The 23,811-nt window shown below is 51.1% G+C and overlaps 1 protein-coding gene across 2 annotated transcripts in view; it reads right to left on the reverse strand.

Annotated features, from left to right (window-relative positions):
• Adgra2 (adhesion G protein-coupled receptor A2) overlaps positions 1 to 23,811 on the reverse strand; it is a 37,422-nt gene that overhangs the window by 7,737 nt on the left and 5,874 nt on the right. Inside the window, exons 2-12 of one of the 2 annotated variants that reach the window (XM_020156819.2) lie at positions 15,634 to 15,705; positions 5,156 to 5,227; positions 4,796 to 4,867; positions 4,534 to 4,605; positions 4,107 to 4,270; positions 3,494 to 3,707; positions 2,819 to 2,983; positions 1,797 to 1,995; positions 1,166 to 1,408; positions 874 to 1,035; positions 33 to 254 (exon numbers count right to left, since the gene is read on the reverse strand). In XM_020156819.2, the coding sequence (XP_020012408.1) occupies positions 33 to 254; positions 874 to 1,035; positions 1,166 to 1,408; positions 1,797 to 1,995; positions 2,819 to 2,983; positions 3,494 to 3,707; positions 4,107 to 4,270; positions 4,534 to 4,605; positions 4,796 to 4,867; positions 5,156 to 5,227; positions 15,634 to 15,705 (1,657 nt within the window). The remainder of the gene's footprint in view (positions 1 to 32; positions 255 to 873; positions 1,036 to 1,165; positions 1,409 to 1,796; positions 1,996 to 2,818; positions 2,984 to 3,493; positions 3,708 to 4,106; positions 4,271 to 4,533; positions 4,606 to 4,795; positions 4,868 to 5,155; positions 5,228 to 15,633; positions 15,706 to 23,811) is intronic. The other variant, XM_020156820.2, reaches the window with a different exon arrangement.

Below are 23,811 nucleotides of genomic sequence, written 5' to 3' on the forward strand. Positions count from 1 at the left end.
TGTCACTAAACCCCTTTCCCCCCAGTGCCCACCTTGATGTGGAAGGACGACAGAGAAATGTTGGGTCTCCCAGTTGTGCAGCGGAAGCGCAGCTGCTCATCAGCAGAGGGGTCAGGCTCAGGTGGGGCGTTCTGGCCAGGACCCAGCCGTGTGCCTGACATGCCTACCTCCTTCCTCTGGAAGGCTGTGCAGGTCAGGCCCACATAGCTGTGCGGCTTGATGAGGTAGGCCTCCAGTGCCACGTTCCTCGAGTTCTGGACACAGGGAACTTGTCACCCCACCGTCTGAGATCTGAGACCACACAGTCCCTCTCTACATGGCCCTTCCTCCTCCTCAGGCTGTGCACACCCTGCCTTCTACCTTGCTCACCTCTTAACCCACGCTAATTCTGTTGCCTCAACTCAGCTGTACCACAGGGTCCATGTCTACCCTTGTTTGTATCTCCCAAAGTGCTAAGTATCATATCTTACATGCAGACGATGTTTGGTGTTAATTCCACCAAACTGGAAATGCCACCCTCTCTGCAGAGAACTTCCAATCAAGTCTGCCCTCCATCAAAAGTGCTGTCTGCCTGAGACCAAGCATTCCTCCTACTCTGTTCCCATTTCCTCCTATTTATTTCCACACGGCTAGTCCTTCAACTCAGTTCTCCACTAGAGCGTCTTACACAACTTGGGCATCGCTGGCCCCCTTTCCTTTACACTACTCCCTGACACCCCAGAATTTAGCCCCACCTGCTGTTCTTGCTAGCTGGAGCCTGGCAACTGCACCAGGGAGAGGGAAGTATTTCTCTTCTGTGGATCACAGGGCTGGCCACTGTCGGCTCTGAGGTCCTTCCCAGTGCTCAGCTCCTAAGGACCCCCACATAATTACCACAGAAATGTGCTGGGCGTGAGGGCTGAGCGCAGCACTCCCGATGCGCTCCAGGGCACCGACGATGCCACTGCAGGCCTTATCCTCACGCTGGGCCAGCCACAGCAGGTGCTCATCCACCAGCATCAGGTTGCTGGCCATGTCCACCATCACCTCCACCAGCTGGGGACAGGGGACACAAAATGGTCACAGGGCGGCAGGGGGTTTGAGACCCAAGAGCTGGGGTGTGGGAGGGGCCTGAGCCAATAGCAGGGTGGTTTCCAGGAGTTCAGGAGCACTAGTTGAATCTCACCTCTTTGATCTGGTCGACATAACCCAAAAATTTCTGGATCATCTGAGCCACATAGACCACATCCATCATGTCCGAAAAGCCGGCGGCCTCAGCTGTGTACACTCGTAGCTGGTGAGCTAGGGTCAGCGCGTTGGAGGCGTTGATGGGCATCTGGGGGTGTTTGGGGAAGATAGAACCATCCCATCTTGTTCCTTCTGTTCCAGAACTGCCTCTCAGGGCCCCTGTTCTCAGTGCCCCTGTAGGCTGAGTATAGTCAAGATCTAAGGTACATATGAGCTCCTGCTCATCATAGCCCAAGGCCACCCACTTCCAGCACCACAGACCTAAGGACAATGGCAGCATGCCTCAATGTGTTGGTAGATAAAGGCAGGAGGGAGATGGGATAGAGGCCTTGTGGGCATGAATCTCCTGGAAGAGGGAAGCTCCAGGACAGCACGACAGGAGAAAGTGCCGGTCTCTGACACCTCATGGTCAGAGAGGCATGAGCCTCTCACCACATGCCTGAGAGCAGAGGCACAGCAAAGCAGCCTTGAGCTGGGCTATCCGCCTCCACTGGGCCTCAGTCTTCATCCTGTCTCATCCCCAGAACCAGAGATGGAGGGGTGCCCCACCCCTCCTCTCCTAGCCTCACCAGCACAAAAGTGTAGAGCACCCGGGTGATGTCATTGGTGTACAGACAGTGGGAGTAGTCTCCCGGCTCCCAGCGGCCACCTCGGTCACAGCGGCGGGAGGCTCGGGTGCCTGGGGCACCTCCACTCAGAGGCACCGAGGTGAAGGGATACTGTAGGCAGGACTGGTAGGCTGTGATGCCAGCCAGAGTTCGAGGCCATCTGCAGGCAGAGGTAGGAAGGTGCTATGACCCAGACTCCTTAGGACAAACCTCCCCCACCCTCACCCCAACCCCTAAGAATTGTGATGCCAGACCCCTGGGGCTTGGGGAAAGAGTCAGGACAGAGGTGGCCTTCAAGTTCTACTTTCTTACTGAGTTTGTTCTGACAATTCTATTCCTGTGGGGGTGGACACAGAGGTCTGAGGTCAAATCCAAATTCTGCCTCTTTGTAGCTATGGCCTTAGGCAAGTCACTCTCCTTTCTGGAGCTCAGTAGTCTCTACAATGCAGAGAATAATACCTACCCTGCCACACAGAGAGGGTCATTGGAATATTAAAATGTGATTTTTAAATTTTATTTAATTAATTAATTAATTTATTTTTGGTGAGAAGCAGGTGCTCTAATGCTTGCGCCCCACCTTCCATCTATTTTGCTCTGGTTATTTTGGAGGTGGGGTCTCGTGAACTATTTGCCTGGGCTGACCTTAAACCTCGATCCAATCCTCCCAATCTCAGCCTCCCAAGTAGCTAGGATTATAGGCGTGAGCCACCAGCACCCAGCTAAAATGTGATGTTGTTTGGGAGAAACCTTTGCAAACTACTAGTGTGAGGAAGCAACTAAAAGCCTTTCTGTTCAGTGCAGCACACCTCAGATGGTGACTGTATCCATAACAAGGCTTCTTGAAATGCAACAGCTGGACTTTAGGCTGAATGACAAGACAGCATCTCTGGGACTCAAGGAAGAGAGGAGATGGGGAGCTCCTGATCAAAAAAGCAAGGGTGAGGGTCAGGAGCAGCATGTGGTTGGACAGTGCAGAGCCAAACCTGAAGTCCCCACGGTTGTTGGCCACACGCTCCGCTGGGCAGTAGGAGGCAGAAGTTTCCAGCACCACGATCTCCACCCTCTTGCTGGCATTGCCCTGGATGGTAGACACTGAGCACTCCCATTCTCCTGAGGCCCACACACCGATGTGAGACAGGGTCAGCTCGCTGTGGGTGAGGTGGGGCTGGCTCAGTGACATGCCCTTGGGCTAAGCCCCCCACTGCCCTCAGTGGCCTTGGCCAGCCCCACTATGGGTGCCCTGTCCTCTGTTGGAAGGAGGAGTACAAGGGCCTTATGGTATTATTTTTCTGAATTTCAATTTCCCTGTCTGTATGATGGAGATAATCACATTTCTTGCAGGTCTACTACAGAGATTAAGCCTGACAATTTAGACATTGTAAAAACACCAAAGACAAACCACAGAACCACAAAAAAAAAAAAAAGACCTAAAGAAATGTCAAATGTCACTTTTTTCTATCAGGTGTTTAATTTCTAATCTCTATTCAAACCATTTATGATTGAGTCTTAGCTCTCCATAACGCAAATGCGTGTCTCTCTCTCTCTCTCTCCTCCCTCCCTCTCTCTTCCCCCTTTCTTCCCACCCTGCCCCCAGGAGAATGTCTCTTTGGGGGTGAGGAATGGGAACTGTGACTGAGAAAGGGCTGTGGGATGTGTACCTGGTGATGAAGGTACAGTCATGGATGAGGCTCTCGGCCAGCACGATGCCTGCCTGCTCATTGCCCTCCACCAGAGCCCGGTTGTGGTACCAGTTGATGTGGGTGTCATTGCCCAGGTAGCTGGCAGAGCACTGGAAGGGCAGCCGGTCACCCTGGAATACCACTTGGCGCAGCGATGGAATGAGGTCGTGTGTGTGCAGCTCCAGGGCCCCCTCTGTGGAGGAGATGGCATGTGCCTGAGTGCATGTTGAGGGAGAATCCAGCAGGGCATGGTGGCCCTCTGCCTTCATGGGCTGGGAAGGAAAGAAGTCAAGAGAAAGCCTCGGAGGTAAGAGCAAAGGAGAGGGTGGTAGCCCAGGAGGTGGGACCAGATGAAAATATAAGCAAACAGTCAGTCCCAAAGGAGTTTTAGAAAAGCCAACGAAGTGCTGGGATGGAGCTCAGAAGTAGGACGCTTGCCTGTGGAGATGTGGGAAAGGAAGACCCAGAGGACACTCCCATTAGACAACCACACAACCACTCAGGGCCAAGAGATCCTTAAGCCACTGGGCTGTGGGTGAAGAACAGGGCTCTGTGCCTTGGGCCTGGGCATGCAGGCCCAAGATTTGCTCACCGCAGCGGAGCTGGTCCTCCTGGAGGCTGCCCAGGGCCTGGGCACGTAGGGAGCTGGGATAGGCACAGAGTGTGCGTTCTGACAGCTGCAGGGAGTGGTTCCGGGCCCAGGGCAGCAGCCAATGCAGGTGGCAGTCGCAAGTCAGGAACTCTGTTCCGAAGTCCCTGCAGAGCCAGCAGAGGGGTCACAGAGTAGAGCAGAGGCAGCGTGGGTTCCTGAGCAGGGATGGGACTGAGACTGGCCTGGGCTGCAGCAGGTAACTTTGGTAACTCCTACCCCTCCCTATCTGGGTATCGGTGAATCGGGGGTATTCCAGGTAGTTTGTCTGCCTATGGCCCAACTGGCCACGACAGTCACAATGCTCAGGTGTCTCCCTCCTGGACAGAGGAGGGAAGCAGGGGCTGCTCATGGCTGGAAAGATACTCACACCACCTTAAGGGCTGGCAGCTCATCAAAAACTCTGGGTTGCAGACTGGAGAAGATGTTTCCAGATACGTTTCTGCAGTGGGCAAGGAACAGTTAAAGGGGATCTTAGGCTCTCCCTGGGTCAGAGGAGGGGAAGGGCAGGAGGAAGGGACACAGGGACCTGCAAGGGTCTGCACTGCGTTCTTCCTCCCAGGCCCTCCATCCAGGCTGAACTTCTGCCTTCCCTCCCCTTTCCCTTCTTCCCATTTGACTCCATCACTCACAGTCGGAGAAGCCTGGGGAGGCCCTGGAAGGTCTCAGAGGTGAGACAGCCAATCCGGTTGTTGGAGAGATCTCTAGGGAGACACACTCAGCAAGTCGGCTACACAGTAGCACACAGATCCACTTGTGAGGGATCCATGTGTGCTGCTGGGGTTTGTGTGTGGAGGGACTTGGGCCCAGTGCCACAGTGGTGCTGGCAATGCCTACATATTTGACCCCAACAGTGTCCTGAGTGGAGGCTGGGAAGCTGAGAAGGGACACTGGAGGGTGGTCAGGAAGGGATCTGGGTCTATCTCCAGGGATAAGGGGAGAGCTGGGAGGCAGGGGGTGGGAGTGGGGAGGGGGCAGGACATGCCACTCACAAGCGCTTCAGCTCCCCCAGGCCCAGGAATGCTCCAGGTTGTACTGTGCTGATGACATTGTTTCTCAGATCCCTGTGGGAGGCAATGCAAGACACTCATACCTCTCCCTGTCTCAGGGCCACTAGGCTCCTTGGACAGAGTGTCCTCCTTGTCACCACAGGTGCTGGCTTTCTTTAGGATTTGATTTCCTTCTAAACCTCTGCTCTCCTCAGCACTGTTGGGAAAGCTGCATTAGGACCCCTCAGACAGGTTTCTTCACCCTTCCTAGCCACCACTATGGGGTACTAACCAGAAAAACATTAGGGATGATGGGATGTAGTGAGATGGGAAGAAAAGGGCCTTGTGTGAGGAGGAACCCCATGGAAACAGGGAGTGGATAGAGCCTGGCACTGGGATGTATCAGCCTCTATCTCCCTTATTGCTCCACCTCAGATTTCTTCATGGGCCTAGAAGGAAAGATTAGTGGCTGGTGACTGGGAAAATGGAATCTGTCCTATCCACAACTCCAAAGCAGGTGCACAAATGGTGGGTCCAGCCTCCTTATTCTTCAGATGAGGTTGAGGATGCTACTGCTCAATTAAGGTTCTCAGCCCTGCCTTTTCTAGTGGGTCTCTTAGGAGCCCAGTGCGTAGAGGTGGCAAGGAAGGCACCTCCAGGCTGAGCAGGTCACAGATAGGACAGAAGATGGCTCTAGGGACAAAACTCACCCATGTGGAGGGGTGAACTGCAGGTGAGTCCTCCCAGTAGCCTCTGACACTAAGTCTGGTGTTCAGACTCCACCTCTCCAGTCTCCCTCCCTACTGCAGAATCTGCAGGTCATTCCTGCCCACAGAGGATCTCCTGATACCTATCTAGGAACCCATCCCACCCCCTACATAGACCTCTGGGCTCTTGGGGGACCACTGAGAACCAAGGTGGCTGCTGGTCCACCTATCCTCTTCCACACTCATCTTCCATGGTGAGCACGGACAAATAAAAAGGTACCTAGACGGTGGGAGTCATCACCTACCTACTCAAGGGTCACCTTGGTCTTTCTTGAGCCAGACCAGGCTTCAGACCCCACAGGATACTTGCCAGGGGCTCACAGCTCAGTGGACATCCTCTGCCCCACTCAAGTGCCAGGAAGAGTAGGAGACAGAAGGTGAGGGTGGGTGACTCTGCTAGAATAACCCCTGTCAGGGGGGCCTGGGGCAGGAAGACAGGATTGTAAAAGAGATATCTGGGGTTAATCTGCTTTTCAAGGCCCTGCTACCTCCAGCTCAGACAGAGGCAGGGGTCCTGGCTCAGCCTGCCAGACCCCGGGGTCGCAATGAATTTGGGCAGGAAGGGGTTAATCAAACCTGTTCCCTGCTGGATGAGAGGAAATGAGTGTCCCGGAGGTGCTGTCCCACTAGGGGTCCTGTTTGTGCAGTCTCACTTGGGAACAGAAATACCCAGAGAGAAGGGGGGGGAGGGGGGGGAAGGGAGAGAAAGAAGGATGAAATATTCTGCTCAGCCCTTCCCATGGCCCCTTATGCCTCAATGCCCTCTCCCATGAAGGACTCAGCCGACTTCCTGAGTTCCCTTGAGAAAGAAAGGAAAGCCACCAGCAGGGCCAGTGTCCTAGAAGAAGCCAGAGTTCTGGGACGGTGTCCCCGGTGGTGCAGGGAATGTGCAAGACACTGGCCCTAGAACACACTGCTTGTAGCATGGAGAAGACCCAGGATAAGTGCCCCTCTGTGTGTGTGAGGGCGGCACCCTTCCTGTACACTCTCCCCTTCTGCTGCCAGACGCCCCCACCAGCTCGCTCTCTGGGGTTGTTCCAGCATGTGCCCCCTGGCCTCTGTTGGGGTCTGGCCAGTCTCAGGGCTCTGCCTCCCACCCCGATGTGGGACAGGGAGAGGGAAACACATTCTTCATTGTGTCACTTCCCTTCATGGGCTGCCAAGGGGCTGAGGCCGCAGCCCCCCACCCCTTCCCTCTCCACTTGCTTGTGTTTATTCTCATGTCCTCCCCAGTTCCCCCCACCCAGCTGCCCCATGGATGCTCTGCAGATGGGAGCAAGGCGGCCCCTCAGCCTCAGCCCCTCTCCCTGCCCTGTTTCCTGCAGCCTTGGCTATGTAGAGCCTCTGACAGAGCAGCTTCCACCAAGTTTGGTGTTCTTTCCCCTAGCCTCCAGCCAGCTTGCATTGTGGCTTCGGGGGTGACCAAGGCGGTCCTGTGGAGTCTTAGAGGGAATGGGCCAGTCCTGGTTCTGCTCCTGGTTCTTGGGGCACAAGCCAGGGGCTGGTCCTGGGATGAGCTCTGACAGCTAGTGGGCCAAAAGCAGCTCATACCTCTGGGACCCACTGAGTGAGGGAGTAGCTCTGGGGCTGTGCTGTGCTTCCCTAGGGACAGGAGGAAATGCCACCATAGGACTTGGCTATTTTTTGGATCTGCAAGGCCTAAATCAATTTGTTGAACAAGAGTTCAACACATCCTTTGGAAAAACTGACAAAGCCATGGGCTCCCGCCACAGAAAAATGTATAACACCCGACACTGTGCACACTGTTTCCGGGCCTTGTGGAACCCAGGCTAAAAGCCCTTGTTCCAGATTGTCTAAGCTGATCCTCTCATTCCTTAGTGAGGCCACAGGCTAAAGTAGCTCTTCAAGGATGTTTCTACAATGTGGAATCTCTTACTCTCTGTCTCTGCCACAAACCTGGGAAAAATGTAGTGTATGGATGGAGCTTTCCCCTCTCCACTGCCCTTTGCCCAACCTGGACTATGATTTTGCTCCCTTGGTACACCCCTGCCCCTGTACTCATGTCAATATGGAGGAGAAGGACCCCCAAAAGCGGAAGTGGATGGAGGGTTTCTGGGAGCAATTGTGTCCTATGCCCTTCTTTGGAAAACAGTCTCACAGTATGTGAGCCCAGCAATAAAGATTGAGGTTAGGCATGCACCCCAGTACTTGGGAGGCTGAGGATGGAAAGTTCCAAAGCCAGCCTGGGCTACAGAGGGAGACCCAGTCTCAAAAAACCAAAAAGCAAACCAGGTGCTGATGGCCTACACCTGTAATCCTAGAGCTTGAGGAGTGGGATCATAGTTTGAGGCCAGCCAGGGAAAAAGTTTGTGAGACCCCATCTCAAGTAATAGCTGGGTGCAGTGTTGTGTGCCTGTCATCCAGGCAGGAGGCTGAGACCAGGGGAATATGTTTCCAGGCCAACCCCTGGCAAAAAAAATTTGCAAAACCCCATCTCAACAGGAAAAAAAAAAAAGTTGGGAGCAGTGGCAGACACCTGTCATCCCAGCAATGAAGGGAAGCTTAAAATAGTTAGACTGTGGTCCACACCGGCATGCTGGCCTGGACAAAAAGTAAAACAATATTTCCAAAATAACCAGAACAACAAACAACAACAAAAGCCAAACAGGGCTGGAGCCATGCAAAACCCTCAATTCAAATTCAACTTTTTGCCCTAGTACCAAAAAAGAAAATGGTAGGTGAAAGTTCGTAACAAGTGGAAACCACCTAAATGTCCACCAACCGATAGACACAAATGTGGTATATTCATCTAATGGAACACTATTCAGCCACAAAGAAGAATGAAGTACTCTGGGTACAAAGAGTGCTAAAACATGGATTAACCTGGAAAATATTAGGCTGGTTAAAAAAATCCAGTTATAAAAGATTACATATTGCATGATTCCATTTATATGAAATGTCCATAATAGGCAAATCTATAGAGACAGAAAGTACCTTAGTGGTTGCTTAGGGCTGGGGAATGGTGGGGTGGAAAAATGGGGAGTGCAGCTAATGATTCAAAGTTTCTTTTGTGGATTATGAAAATGTTCTAAAATTAGATTATGGTGATGATTACACAATCTGCAAAATACACGAAAACCCATTGGATTGTGCACTTTAAACGGGTAAACTTTATAGTATATAAATTATATCCCATTAGAGCTGTTAAGTATGACTGTGTGTGTGTGTGAGAGAGAGAGAGAGAGAGGGAGAGAAGGAAAGAGAGAGAGAGATTGAGAATGTGTGAGAATGTTCAGACAGGGTGGGGTGGCACAAAATTGGCTCCCTCTGGCCCCCCTAGACCTCCCTGCTTGTGGGTTTAAAAAACAAATTACAGGTTTGTTGGCCACAGAGCAGTTTTCTCTGGGCTTCTAGGTTCCCTAGAAAGTGTAGGCTGGCTGCGAAACAGGCCAGAACACCCCTGCAGATACAGAGGCTGTCTGAGGCACCTGGAAGTCCACCAAGGTCCCAGCCTCCCTCCTACCCTCTATCTCCCACCTTCCATCTTCCAGGGACCCTTCTGCCTCTGATATCATCCTATAGGCATTTATTGAGCACATACACTGTGCTGGGCACTGGGGCTAACAGCAAACAAGAAAGCTGTCTCTGAATTATTAGCCTTCCTCCCCAGGCCTCAGCTGTGCCAGAGCCAAGGGCAGCATCTATGGGGCATTCCTCCCCAGTGCTGGTGGGGATGAGAACAAGGGAAAGGAGGGAGACACAGAGCCCCAGGCCTCACCCTTGGCCACACCCACAGATTAATGGAAACCACCTGGTCTGAGCAAGCCACTTCATCCCCAGGCCCCCACTTGCCTTGTTCCCATGAGCATCTGCTTCTAATGAGTGCTCCAGCACCCGCTGCATACCAGCCCCTGGGCTCATTAATCTCATTAGGCAATGACAAATCATCCTGGGCTGACCGGGCTCCCCTCCCCGGGCCCTTTGCTCCAGCCTCCCACAAACCTCTGCGGGCCTGTGTCCATATAGAGCCACACATCCTCAAGCATGTCTGCTCCCTTGGCCTCTTCTGGGGAGTGTCCTGTGGTCTGCTGGGTCCCTGGCCCAGGGGTATCTCACTGTGACCAGAATACCCTCAAAGCCCCTGGAGTTTTCTAGGAGCCTGCTCCCCATGGCATGTGCTTGCTGAGAGGCCTGGACAGAAAAGGGAGGGACCAGAAGAATGAGTCCTGGATCTACTTCTAGCACTTACATTTCTGTCCTTGGGTGGTGGGCCTCAGCGGTAGAGCATTTGCCTAGTTATAAGGCCCTGGGTTGCATCCTCATGTTTCAGGTACATTACTGCCTGAACAAGTTGGGGATTTGGACAACTCTGCAAATGACAGGTGACCTGGCTATTACCTTAAAATTTAGAATTCTTCCAGGAGGGGAAGGCTGGGAAGGGGCGAATGCTGTCTGCGGTATTGTGTGTAGATGAACTCATCTTATTCACACAACTTCTTAGGTTACTTCTTCAGGTGAGTAACCCAAGGCTTGGAGAGGTACCCATAAGGTAAATGACAAAAGTAGGGTTTGATTCCAGCTCCCCCCCCTTTTTGGTAGTACAGGGCTTGAACTCAGGGCTTCATATACCACTTGAGCCACACCCCAACTCTTTTTGCTTTAGGTATTTTATTTGATTAATTAGTTATTTTAGTGGGACTGGGGTTAGAACTCAAGGCTTTAAGCTTGCAAAGCATGCACTCTACCACTTGAGCCACACCTCCAGTGTATTTTGCACTGGTTACTTTGGAGATGGGGGGGGTCTCATGAACAATTCACCTGAGCTGGCCTTGAACTGTAGTCCTCCTGATCTCACACTCCAAGTAGCTAGGATTACAAGCATGAGCCACTGGCACCTGGCTTGCTTTTGTTATTTTTCCAATAGAGTGTCATGTTTTTGCCTGGGCTGGCTTAAATAACGACCTTCCTATTTATCCCTCCTGCGTAGTTGGGATGACAGGTGTGCACCATGTCCAGCTTATTGGTTGGAATGGGATGTGGTCTTGCTAATTTTTTCTCGGGGTGCCCTTAAACTGAGCTCCCCCAATCTCTGCCTAAAGAGTATCTGGGATTACAAGCAAGAGCCATTGGTGTCCAGCCCACAGGCTTCTTTTTACACCAATGTGGAGTCCTGCTCTTTTATCCACCCACCCTGTCTCAGAAGTTTTTCCTCTGGGCAACAGCCAGGCTCAGCCAGGCAGAGGGTGGTGGGACACCAAAAGGCAGGCTCAGGGCAGGCCCTGTGCTTCTTTGGCCCTTCTGTGCCCTCCTAGGCTGGCTGGCTGTGAACGACTTCTACTCGCCTTATTGCAGGTTTTCTGATCCATCCTACCTAGCTGATAGGCCCCTGACTCCACCTCTCCTGATTTCCTTTCAGCCACATCCCACTCTGCATCTGCTCTGTCTCCCTTTCCCTGTACTTCCCATCACACTCACATATACGTCACTGTCCACCTGCTTGCACCCTTCCTAGCCTCCTTCTGCATTGCAAAATAGACAGCACAAAGGTCAACTGTCCATTCCTGGTTAGCAAGCTGACCTATTCACAAAGACCTGAGGGGCTGTCGGCACCAGGAGGCCATGCAGGTGCACTGTGGAGCAGTCTGGACTGCCACTGCAGTTACTAGGCTCAGTCCCAACCCTCCCACAGTCTTTCTGCCTGTAGATCGTGGGATGTTAAGCTATCATGGCCTCGGCTGCCCAGGCCTGGATATCTGAGCCCTACAGGACAGAGAGATCAGTGTTTCCTGAGCACCAACTACACGCCAGACTCCAGCATCTTATCTGTGATGAATAGGACCACAGTGTAGGGGTCATTTGGTCCCCTGGCTCCCAACCCTGGATAAGCATGAGAATCGCCTTCCTATCTTGTAAACATTTCCCAGCCCCACTCAACAAGATGGCTTACCACTTTTAGGAGTGGGGTACAGGATCTGTTTTATTTAGGGTCCTCTCCTCACCCTGGGTTATGATAGTTTGTGTCAACTTGACCAGGCTATAGTATTCAAGTGATTTAGTCAAACACTAATACAGCTAGGTGCAGTGGCCTACACCTGTAGTCCCAGCTACTTTGGAGGCTGAAGCAAGAGGATCTTGAGTTTGAGGCCAGCCAGGACTACATAGTGAGAAGCTGCCTCAAAAAAACAAAAACAAAAACAAGTACACACATACACAAAAATCGGTGGCTCACACCTATAATCCTAGCTACCCAGGAGGCAGAGATCAGGAAGATTGCGGTTCAAGGCCAGCTAACTGCAAATAATTTGAGATACCCTATCTCCAAAATAACCAGAGCAAAATAGACTGGAGGTGCAGTTCAAATGGTAGAGTGCCTGCTTTGCAAGCTCAAAGCCCTGAGTTCAAACCCCAGTACCAGCAAAAAAAAAGAAAGAAAGAAAAAAAATTCCCCACGTATCTAGGTGTTGCTGTGAAAGTATTTTGTAGATGTGGAAACTCAATCTGTTGACCTTAAGTAAAAGAATTATCTTTGACAATGTGGGTGGGCCTCATCAACTAGTTGAAGGCCTTAGAAGAAAAACTAAGATTTCTCAAAAAAAGAAGTCTGCTTTAAGATAGCAGCATGCCTGACTTTCAGACTTTGGACTTGTCAGTCTGAACAACCATGTGGGCAGCTTCCTTACATGTCTTTGCATGTATCAACATGCAAAGTGGTGATCAGCAGGTTGAAGATGCTGAACTCTTCCACTTCTGCACATATCCTCCCTATCCCTCTGTGCTTGGAGGGCCACACCCAGCACTCACTCTTGATCACTCCAGCTTTGACACCTACAATTTCCCTTTCCCTTGCTCTCTTTGCTCACTCACACTCTTCTCCTCCTCTTCCTTCTCCTCCTTTTTCTTGCTATGTTGCCCAAGGTGGCCTTGATCTCCTAGGCTCAAGCAATCCTCCTGCCTCAGCCTCCCTAAAAGCTTGGCCTACAGCCATGTACCACTGCACCTGCTTGGCCTTCTTCTGTTTCTCAAACCCACCAGGCATTCCCTGGAGCCAAGCTATTGCTTTCACAATGGCTGTTCTCTCCTTGCCTCCAGAAAGATACCTGGCTTCTTTCTCTTTCTCAATCCCTTCAGGTCTTCATTACCTTACCGGCAAGTCCTTCCTTGTCCTCACTGCATAAAACAGCACCCAGCCTCTTGCTTTCTGTTCCCCTTACCCTGTTTTTCTTTGCATACATGTCTCCCAACACATGACATGTGTATTTGCTATTCTCTGGCCCCATCAGTAGAGGGTGACTGACATGGGGACAGGCGCTTTGGTCAGCTGTGTTCACTCCCAGTACATAGACAGGCAGGATAAATATCTGTCAAATGAATGAATGGAGTGATCCACACCAGCAGGAGCTCAAACTCAGGGTTGGGAATTCTTGCTCTAGTGCCCTTTCTCATGGCTGCACTCCTCCCATAACCCTACAGCTCAGCGTTGAGTCGATGCTCATCCCTGGTGAGTCTCTTGATTTGTCCTCTTTCCCATCGTTTGAATGCCCCTACTGTGCAGCCTCTAGTGCTGGAGAGGGGTTGATTCGGTAGGTTGGCAGTGGTAGGAAGGAGAGTCATCTTTTCATCTCATCAGAAGACAAGGAGAAGGGGGCAGACTGAGGGAGAGGATGAAGAGGTGGAAGATGCTAGGGAGGCCACCTGAGACTCAGAGTAGCACTCACCTACTGATCTGAGAAAGAGACTAGCTATGGGCAGGACTGGCCCCATGGGGAAGGTCAAGGGACAGAGAGGCAGCTATGGTTCACCTTCCTCCAAAAGACCCCTGAAAGAGCATTTGGTTTCCTGTCACTCGCCCTCTAAGACCACAAGCCTGCCCAAGGGAGGATCTAGCTCTTGAATGCTCAATGGCTTGTTTATTGGCCCCTAAGGACACTTGGAGAGCAACTTGAGGGGAGGACCACTCTGTTGTGAGCTACAGAGCAGCTGGTTAGAGGGACCTGGGCATAGAGCTGTGCGCATGCACCACTCTTCCTTCCCAGGACTCCCAGGATCTCCTACCCCATATCAGAACTTTCTGCCCGCCATGTGGATTTGGCGGCTTTCTTCTCCCACCAGCCCAGTTAGACCATCAAGCTTCCCTCCTAGCCTTAGAGGGCTTGAGGAAAAGCTTTTCTTCTACCGTGAAATGGAAGGGTGAGAGGGAGGCTGCCTCACAAGAGCGCTGTCCTGGTTAGAGATCTGAACACTATGTCATGTGGACACTGCATCTTCACTGCCCTTGACCCCTCCAGCCTTCAAGGATGCCTCCTTTGAATGTTACAGAAAGAAATCTCCAACAGGGCTCATGGAGTGGCTTAGGTCGTAGAGCACCTGCCTAGCAAGCACGAGGCCCTGAGTTCAATCACTGGTACTGCCAAAAACACAAAGAAACAAGCGAAAGTATCGTGCTGGGAGCTGGTGGCTCATTCCTGTGATCCTAGCTACTCGGGAGGCAGAGATCAGGAGGATTGCAGTTGGAAGCCAGCCTGGACAAATAGTTCGCAAGACCCTATTTCAAAAAAAACCCAGCACACACAAAAAAAGGGCTGAAGGAGTAGCTCAAGGTGTAGACCTTGTGTTCAAACCCCAGTATAAAAGAAAGAACTCCCCAGGGTCTTAATGCATATATATATATATATATATAATGCTAATATATATGGCGTCACTTGCAATCTCTATTAGACTTCAGTCTCTTTGGCTCTTTAAGAGCAAAGGTCACATCTGCTTCTCTTGTATCTCCAACTGATTCAAAGCTTTTGGTCAAAATGGCAGTAGAGTGGGCTAAGGGTCTGTTGGAGGAATTGGGGAAGGCTCACTGGAGGGGAACAAAGATGGTAGAGGGGATTGGGGATGGGGGATGGGGGGGAGAAAGCAAGAATCAGTTTCCAGGAGAGAAGGGATGGAGAGGGGACAAGGACCCAAATCCATGATACAGGCTGTGGTCTGGGAGCACGCCAGTAGAACAGGGAATTTTGAGGAGCTGATGTAAGCCCCTCATTGGCCCAAGTAGCTGAGTCAAGTGTGCCGCTTAGGCTTATCCCACCTCTTTGGAGCCCTGTGAACATCCTCCCCGTGGCTAAGTCGAGCCTTCTGCACTCCCATTTCCCTGACAATCCATCACTGCCTTTAGCTCCTCCTCACTGATTTTTTTTTTTTTTTCCCAAACTGGCCCCCTGAGCCTGGGAGGAGGTTCTAGTGGGCTGGCAGGGCCTGGCTGGTACTTTAACCCAGGGCAAGGGTGGGGGAGGAAGCTTGGAAACCATCAGCTTCCCTGCCTCAGCTCAGGACTTGCCCCTCAGGCCTTTGTTTGTTGATTTGTTTTTCTGGAAGGAGGAAAGAGACCTCTGTCACATTAAGCCTCCTCAGCCCTTTCATGCTGGGCCCCCAGCTGGGAGGAGGAGGCCAGCTAAAGGGCTCAGCCCTCTCAGCTAATTGCTCATTAAAGAGCGTTAATGAGCTTCCCTTAGCCCCATCCCTGCCTGGACTAGTGAGGACACTGCTTTTCACTCAGCAGTCCCGGGCTGGCAAAAAGGCTGCCCTCTCTCCCAGACCAGCCCACTCAGTCCTCTGCCTGGTGGGGAAGTCCTAGCTTCTGACGTTGCCCTTCAGGTTCTGCATTCACTCAACAACTAGTGCTCTTCATCCACCCCTCTCAGACCGATCGATCCTCACGCCCATTGCTACCGTGCCCCCTTCTGCCCCACCCAGCCCAGTACTTACAACTTCTCCAGCAGGGACAGTCCCAGGAAAGAGCCATTGCGGAGTACAGTGATCTTGTTGTTGCTCAAGAGCCTGAGGGGCAGGGAGAACACAGACAGAGCATGCTGTTAGAGGCTGAGGTGCAGACGCAGTGGGGACCCAGGCTCACACTAGGCCATACTGCACTCTGTGTAAATGGCACCCCTGGAGGTGTAAGGCACACACCCCGCCCTCCACTACAGGAGGCTATTGGGGCTCTGTGTGCGAGTGGCTTCAGTTCCACTTTGGAACTCCAGGATTGACCCCCACTGTGCTCTGGCCATGCCCACTGCAGCTCTGTACTTGCCCAAGCCCTGAGCCCAATATCCAAAGCAGAAGGGGGTATGTGTGTGTGTGTCGGCGGGTAGGATGGTCTCATGTTGGGCTTGCCTCCAGGCAGAAGAGGAAGCCCAGAAGATCTGGAGTTAGGTGGAGCAACTGCTCTTCCTGGGGTTGTGCAACACTCTCTCCTGAAAGTCAAGGACTCTGCAGGAAGGCGACAGCACCAGCTGTACTGTCCTATACTCCTGCCTCCCCAGGCCTGTCCACAGCCTGGCAAAAGGCTGATGGAGCCTGAGTCTGGGGCAGCCTGGGCCCCAGCCTTTGCACTGCCCCTTCTGAGTTCTGTTTGTTTACTCTTGTGTTTAGGGGAGGAGGAAAGAGGCCCCAGTCTCATCTCCGCCTACCCACTCAGCCTTTCTCAGCCAGACTCCCTGCCCCAGGGGGTGGGGGGGGGGTGTCCAGCCCAGCCAGGACTCACCCCTCCAGTTAACTGCTTATTAGAAGCTTAATGAGCCTCTCAGCCCAAGCTCTTGCCTGCTCTGAGCTGAGCAAAGGCTTCCCTTCTTTTATCTGCTCTCACTGGCGGAGAACGGACCAGGTGGCTCAAGGTGCAGGACACAGGTCTTCTCTAGAGTGGGCAGCCTCTGGGCTAGGCAGTAAGGGAGAGGACAGGGGATAGGGGCCAGGTAAAGAGAGGAGCTGTCAAAGAGATCTGCCCAAGCTTCTTGTAAGTGGGCGAGTGAGTAAACTGAAGCAGTGAGGGATTCCAAACAGCTGACTGTCCAGCGGCTCCATCTTCATTTCTTTTTGTTTTTAATGTGGTGTTGGGGATTGAACAAGCCCTCTGTCACCCAGTCCCCTGCTTCATTTTCAACAGGCTCCAGGAGAACAGACAACATCCAGAAGGGAGGCAAAAGTGGGAGGGTGGTTTCCAGGTCAATGGGAAGGGGTGGAGATCACTTCTTCCTTTCTTCCCCTCCAGATGGACCCCTCCACCATTCCAGTTCTTGCCCAATGGTCCCTCCAACTGTGATGTTTCCCGTAGGGTGCGAAGAGACAGGGTGTGAAGTGTGAGGAGGATATTGCTGGATATCCAAAAAGCTTCACACACACACACACAATCTTGCTATTTCAAAAAGCACATCACAGGGCTGAGGATATTGCTCAGTCATAGAGCGCTTGCCTAGCATCCAGGAGATCTCTGGCTTCCATCCTCAGCAGAAGAAAGAGAGAGAGGGGAAGGAGGAGGGAAAGAGAAGGGAGGGAATAGGAAGGAAGGAAGGAAGGAAGGCCAGCAAAACCAAAAAGTACCTTGCGATAGACATAATGTGAAAAAGTAGAGCTTTTCTGAACTTGTTTTTCTTATTTTATAGATGAATATCGCTTTATGTTCTACCATGTATGCCATGGGGCTGGTGGTTAACCATAATCTTGTCAATTTTTAGGGCCTCTAAAGGTCTCATCAGGCCCCAGTGGGCCTGGAATGGTCCCTTGGGAGTGACAGGATATTGATGGGGGAGCTACCTTTTAAGTCAAAGCCTGTCTCACCCTGTCCCCAGTTCCTTTCCTTCATACACCCCAGACCAGAGTTTGCATTAAACGTGAGAGAAGGTAAGAGGACTCCTGGTCTCTGGAATGCCAGGGAAGGGTCACGCAATGTCAGTGGAAAAGGGCATCCATTCCTGGTGCCCTGTAGCCCTAAGGGCTTCTCCCAGCGATAGTACTGGCTGCGCAGATGAGGGGAAAGGACTGGGATTCTGCTGGAAATTGAAGCACTGGGGAGGTAGTGGGAGTGTGGAAGGATGGGGAACAGAGCTCCTGGATCACCACAGTCCCATTCACAAAGGGGAAGGCCCCAAACATTATTTCTCAAGTTTGAAAAGTGAGGCTTGCTATGCCCCTTTGCATAGCTGCCTGCCCTTTCAATGGCATCCTAATAAATCTTTGCTTTATCCCACCAAAAAAAAAAGTGTATAAACTCTGCTTAAAGGGAGAGAGGAAAATATCTGATTTCCTAGGAATATGTCAGGATTGCAGTGTGAAAACACTGACTTTAACCTTCAGCGTTTAGCCAGGCGTGGTGGTACATAAATCCAGTCTTAGGAGGCTGAAGTACAAGGGTCTTAAATTTGAGACCTGTCTGGACTACATAGCAAGACACTGTTCCACAAAATAGACAAACAAATAAAATAAAAAGAAAGAAAAGATCAACAACAAACTCTTACACTATGAAAATGCTTTCTTATAAAAAATTATGTCAGAAGGGCGCTGTAATCCTAGCTACTCAGGAGGCAGAGATCAGGAGGATCGCAGTTCAGAGTCAGCCCATGCAAATAGTTCATGAGACCTTATCTTGAAAATACCCACCACAAAAAAGAGCTGATGGAGTGACTCGAGTGGTAGAGTGCCTGCCTAGCAAGCATGAGGCCTTGAATTCAAAACTCTCGGTACTGCCAAAAAATTATGTAAAATTTTTTTTCTGCACAAGAGTTTATGGAAGTTTTATTTTTTTATTGGTGGCAGTACTAGAGTTTACACTTGCTAGGCAGGTGCCTTATTGCTTGAGCCCTTTTTTGCTCTGGTTATTTTTGAGAAGCGACCTCACTTTTTGCCCAATCTGCCTGGATCATGACACTCCTATTTACCAATCCTATTTATGGCAGCTGGGATGACAGGTGTGCAGCACCATGCTCAGCTTTTTCTGTTGAGATAGGGTCTTGAGAACTTTTTTTTCTGGTCTGGAACCATGATCCTCCTAATCTCAGCCACCTGAGTAGCTGGGATTACAGACTCGAGCCAATGCCAGGCTTGAAGATTTCTTTTTGAAAGATAATTGAATCAAAAACAGAAAACTAAAAATCTCACTCCCAAATCCCCAAGATTTAAATTTGGGATCCCAGTTTGACAACCCTGTTCAGAGGTGTCTAGAGGTGGCGGGGGTCCCTAGACTACCCAGACCATTCAGTCATTAGCCCTAAACCCTTTCACATACCCCAAATCCATCACCCAGAGATGGCATATAGAAATACAATTTCAGCTGCATTTGAAATCTTAAATCTTCTAACAGACACATTTTTTTTAAAAGTTTAAAATTGAGCTGGTAGAGTGGCTCAGGTGGTAAAGTGCTTGCCTAGCAATCATGAGGCCCTGAGTTCAAGCCCTAGTACAGTCAAAAAAAATGTCTGAAAACTAATTTTAAGTATATTTTATTTCACCTAATATATTATTTCTCAATATGTAATCAATATACAAAATCACTAATGAAATAGTTTCCTTTGTTGTGTGTGTACAAAGTCTTGGGAATCTTGCCTGTATTCTACTCCACCAGCACATCTCAATCCACACCAGTCACACTGCAAGCGCACACACGTCTTTGTGGGGTTAGGAGGGGCAGCAAAAGATCAGGAACCAGCCCCTGAGGCAGGCCAGGATGAGCCTCTAGCCCACAACAACTCATCTCTTGGCCTGGCTACAGGGCCAGCTTCCAGACACATCCCACCCCACTCTGCCCTGAGCCAAGACTTCCTGCAGGAGCCCAGACCTTCTTCCGAATGGGCAGTTTCTCTCTCTGCCTCTTTGAGGCAGCCTGTGCGTGCTGGGAGAGGGCAGAGCAGGGTTGGGGGCACTTGCAGCCCATACTTCTGATATGGCTTGCTGGGTACAAGCTCCATCCCTGAAAGTCTCAAATCACAATTTTTTTTTCCTAGCTGCAGAGAACATAGCCCTGAGCCCCACCTGGCAGACACCAGGTAAGCAGTGGTTCAGCCTCTTCTAGCAACAGCACTTTCTGGTTGTACTGACAGCTCTGGGACGGACTTGGCAGAAGGCGGTAGCACTGTTTGCCTTACCACCTGGAGAGGTCTGAAGAAATTTACTTTAGACCTGGATTATCGAGCAGCCTCAACTGTGCGTGTGGATTCTGTTTTCAAGTTCCTGGGTCTGAGAATTTTACTTATTTATTTCGGTGCTGGGATTTGAACTTAGGGCCTTATACTTGCTAGGCAGGAGCTCTACCATTTGAGCCACACTACCAGCTCTTTTACTGATGCTGGGGTTGGAACTCAGGGCATTGTGCATGCTAGGCAAGCCCACTACCACTGAGCCACACTCCCAAGTCTGGGGATTTTATGGATAGGTGAGAAGCTGGCAGTTCCAGGGCTGTTGGTGGGGTAGACAAACACACACCACCACACAGCTCCATGCAGTGAGAATAAAGATGTTCCCACCACTCTAGGCTGTCTCCAGGGAGGAAACGAGGCAGGGTGGCCATGACAATTGGGAGGGGAGAAGGGCGCTTTGGCCCCACAATTCCATGCAGCTGTCCTAGACACAGGGCTAGCCTGCATTCTCTTTAAACCCACCAGACAGACACCACCTTCTCGTTCTATTGCCTCACAAGGAGCCAGCCTGGCTCTCCCTCTAACCATGCCACCCTGCAGGCACCACAGAACCCTGGCTGCCAGGCCAAGCCTCTTCAGCTTCTTCATTCCTCCTCCCATCCCAACCTCAAGCTTTCAATGGGAATGAGGCTCAGTCCTGAAGTTCCCTGTTCTCTACTCCAGAGTTTGAAATCTGACCAAACAGAAGGGGTACACTGAGTCCATTCCAGAACTCTCTCGCGGCTGGGGTCCTATTTTAGGGAAGAGAAGCAAGCGAAGTTACCACTAATGAGACTGAAGGCCAAGGGAGCTAGTGGCTGGCGTCTACAGAGAGTCCCTGTGGCCATTGGGTAGCCACAGGAACTTACCAGATACCACTCCGACATCAAAGATGACCCTATAGGAGTCACATGGGCCTCTGTGGGGGCGTGGAGCCAACATGTGCCTGCACTGAATGGTTCTCCCATGTGCAGAAGAGTCACACCTATCAGTCCCCTCCCCAAATTGCCCTCAGTTCTGGTCCAGGGAGTTGGCTCTGGAGCCTAGAACCCCAGTGGAGTCCCTGGTTCCCACCAGGATCCTAGAGCCCAGAGGGCCCTGCTTCAACACCTGCTGGCAGCTTGGTAGTGTCTTAGGGAGAAAAAGAGTGCAGGGGAGGGAGGAGGTCTGCTTGCTGATAGCTTACCCAGACCTGCCAGGGGAAACCACAGCTCCCTGCTTGTCCTTTAGGCACACAGCCCAGGGCCTGTGAGCATTTCTAGGATCCACAAAAATGTCTGAAACCTCAAATATAATAGATAATGCAACCATCACTTCTAAAATATAAATGCTGGGCCTGAGTTGGATCCCTAGCACTGGGGGAAAAAACGCTGTAAAACTGGAAATTAACAAATGCTTAATTACAAAACTGCCTAGTGCCATATTTTGTCAATGAGCAATAATCGTTATGTTTAATGAAGAATGTGGGTACATTTTAGTATGGGCTCCAAAAACGACAATGCCTGTTGCCCACAGGCCCTGCTTCAACACACACCTCAGGCCAATGGTTGCCCTATGTGGCTTTTCTTCCCCTCAGGGTTGCCCTTCATGTCCATTTAGGACTGCACGACACATAAATGTTGGAGATGACATGCAAGGTGCCTTCTTCTTCTCACCTCTTGGCTAGAAGCCTGTCCAGTCAAACCCTGTGCACCTGCAAGTAATGGAAGACTCGGGTAGGTAGGGGCTTCCTTCCCTAGGTCTTAAAGGGTGCTGTCCTGAGACTGCCCCAGAACTCAGCCTAGAATTGGGGCCAGCCAGGAAGCCAAGGCCAAGGCCAAGGGAGAAAACAGTCTTGTAGAGACTCCTGCTTGCCAGCTTTTCTCTAACCTACTTTTTCTCATAAGTCTTGTCTTCTCTTCTCTAACCACCCTCTCGATAAGGGTGCCCCATTTGGTGGGGAGTAGACAAAGCCAACAAATTGAAGCTTAGATGGGAAGAATCAGCCTTGAGCTTTGGGACTGAATCTGGAGGCAGAAACCTAAAGGTATGCCTTGAGGGGAATTTTGGGGTCCCAGCATTCCAGCTTGAGTACAAGAAAAAAAGTCTATTGTAACCATCCACACCTAGGTGTTCATTCATTGACTCATTTCTCAAACTTACCAAAATACCCATCACGTGCTCAGCCCTCGTGTAACATGCTAGCAACACAAACACAATGAAACATGGAGTCTTCATAAACTTCCATTTATAGAAGGTAGAAGGAGATGTGTCTTCATGGTGGAATGTTCCTGTGCGTGTGTACATGCATGTGGCTACCTGATCTGCAAAAACTGGAAAGTTACTCCCAATCTATCTTAAACACATCCTTCACACATGATGTAAAATCTTACCAGTGAGAGCCAACTTTTGGATGAAGAAAACAGATATCTTTTTTAAATATAAATGGAGCTGGGGGTGTGGTTCAGTGTTAGAACGCCTGCTTAGCATATATGAGTCCCTCAGTTTGAACCTGAAAGAATTAAAGATTAGTCTGTTCTCTCCCCTTCTTTCTCTCTCTGAGATAGGGTCTTGCTTTGTAGACCAGGCTGGCCTGGAACTCACTATGTACCCAAGCTAGCCTTGATCCTCTTCCTACCTCAGCCTCCTGAGTGTGCACCACCATGCTTGGCTTATTATCAGTCTTTTATGCCTATGTAAAAATTAGTTCTTTCCCGTTTCCTCCCTAGAGTTACATTTGGAATCATGATCCTGTCCAGTTTTGTAAGCCTGTACTCTATTCTCCACAATGACTGTAAGGCCCATTAGGCAGAGGGCAGAAATGACAGTAGGCCCTGGCTGAGTGAATGGAGGGGCAAAGCTCCCAGGAAGGGGCTTTTCAGTGGACAGGAAGTTCACTGCAGAGCCTCAGAGTCAGGGGTGTTCAGGGTCAGGGAGCAGTGTCCCTCTGCATCCCTTTCCTGCTCCACTATACTCTCCCCATCCCCAGGACAGAATATCCATCCTTTGCCCAGCTAGCCTGGTGCCACACAGTGCGGTCCTGGAGACATGGCCCCCATAGACTGGCAGAGATGAAACACCTGGATGAACATTTTAGAGACCACAGGTCCCATCCCACACTTCCTGGGTCAGGCTGACTCCAAATGCTCTATTGCAGTGATTTTGTACAGTGGTCCCCTAAATCACTTGTACTGGGCAGGCCTTTATTAGGGGAGCCCCTTTTCCCTGACTCATGTATCCTGTGGAGGAAAATGGATTGTTGGATCTACCCTGTCCTTTCTCCAGAATATCTGCCCCTCACCCCGTGTGCTCCCAATGTGCCTGGCACAGCTGCGGTGTGGGGCTGTGTCCTACCCAGGGTGGGAAGGGGCCCTGCTGCATGAGGCAGTGTTACCTTTGGGAGGCAACTAGAGGGCTCCCCAAGGCCTGGGAAGCTTCATCATCCCCAAATCTCTCAGCCTTATTCCTGGGATATGGCTCCTTTTGTTAGCCTTGCCTGTGAATTCCCACTTGCCTAAGGGTCAGGAGCCCTGGAGTCTAAATGTGACTGTCTGACTAGGACTATGTGACCTGGAGCAGGTCATTCCCCTCTCTGGAAGTTGCCTGTTCAGTATAGAGGGAACTGGACTGGAGACCCCAGCCCTTAGTTTTTGTAGCCTTTCCCATGTTGGGGCCTGAAGCCTGTCAAGTCTGAAGTGTGCCTAGACACATAATTCCCAGCAAGGCCCAGAGTGCAGGCATGGGAGGCAGAGGAGGGGCACCCAGACCTTCCTTCCCTTTCCTTTCCAGCTGGGAGCTGTCAGGCCCCTCCTTCAGGCTACAACTCCCTCCCTAAGCCATACTCTCCATCCTATTGCCTGCTCCTCTGTGACAGATGGGTTCCCCTGCCCCTCACCTGGCCCCATCCATCTTGCACACCCCCTACTCCCAAGGGAAAATGGAGGCAAGGGCGTGGGGGTGGGGGGGAGTGGGTCCTGGGAGGCTGCCCAAGTTTCACTCCAGTTTCTCAGCTCTTTCCCCT

The sequence above is a fragment of the Castor canadensis genome, chromosome 14, assembly GCF_047511655.1.
Source record: "Castor canadensis chromosome 14, mCasCan1.hap1v2, whole genome shotgun sequence".
NCBI classification, from domain to species: Eukaryota; Metazoa; Chordata; class Mammalia; order Rodentia; family Castoridae; genus Castor; species Castor canadensis.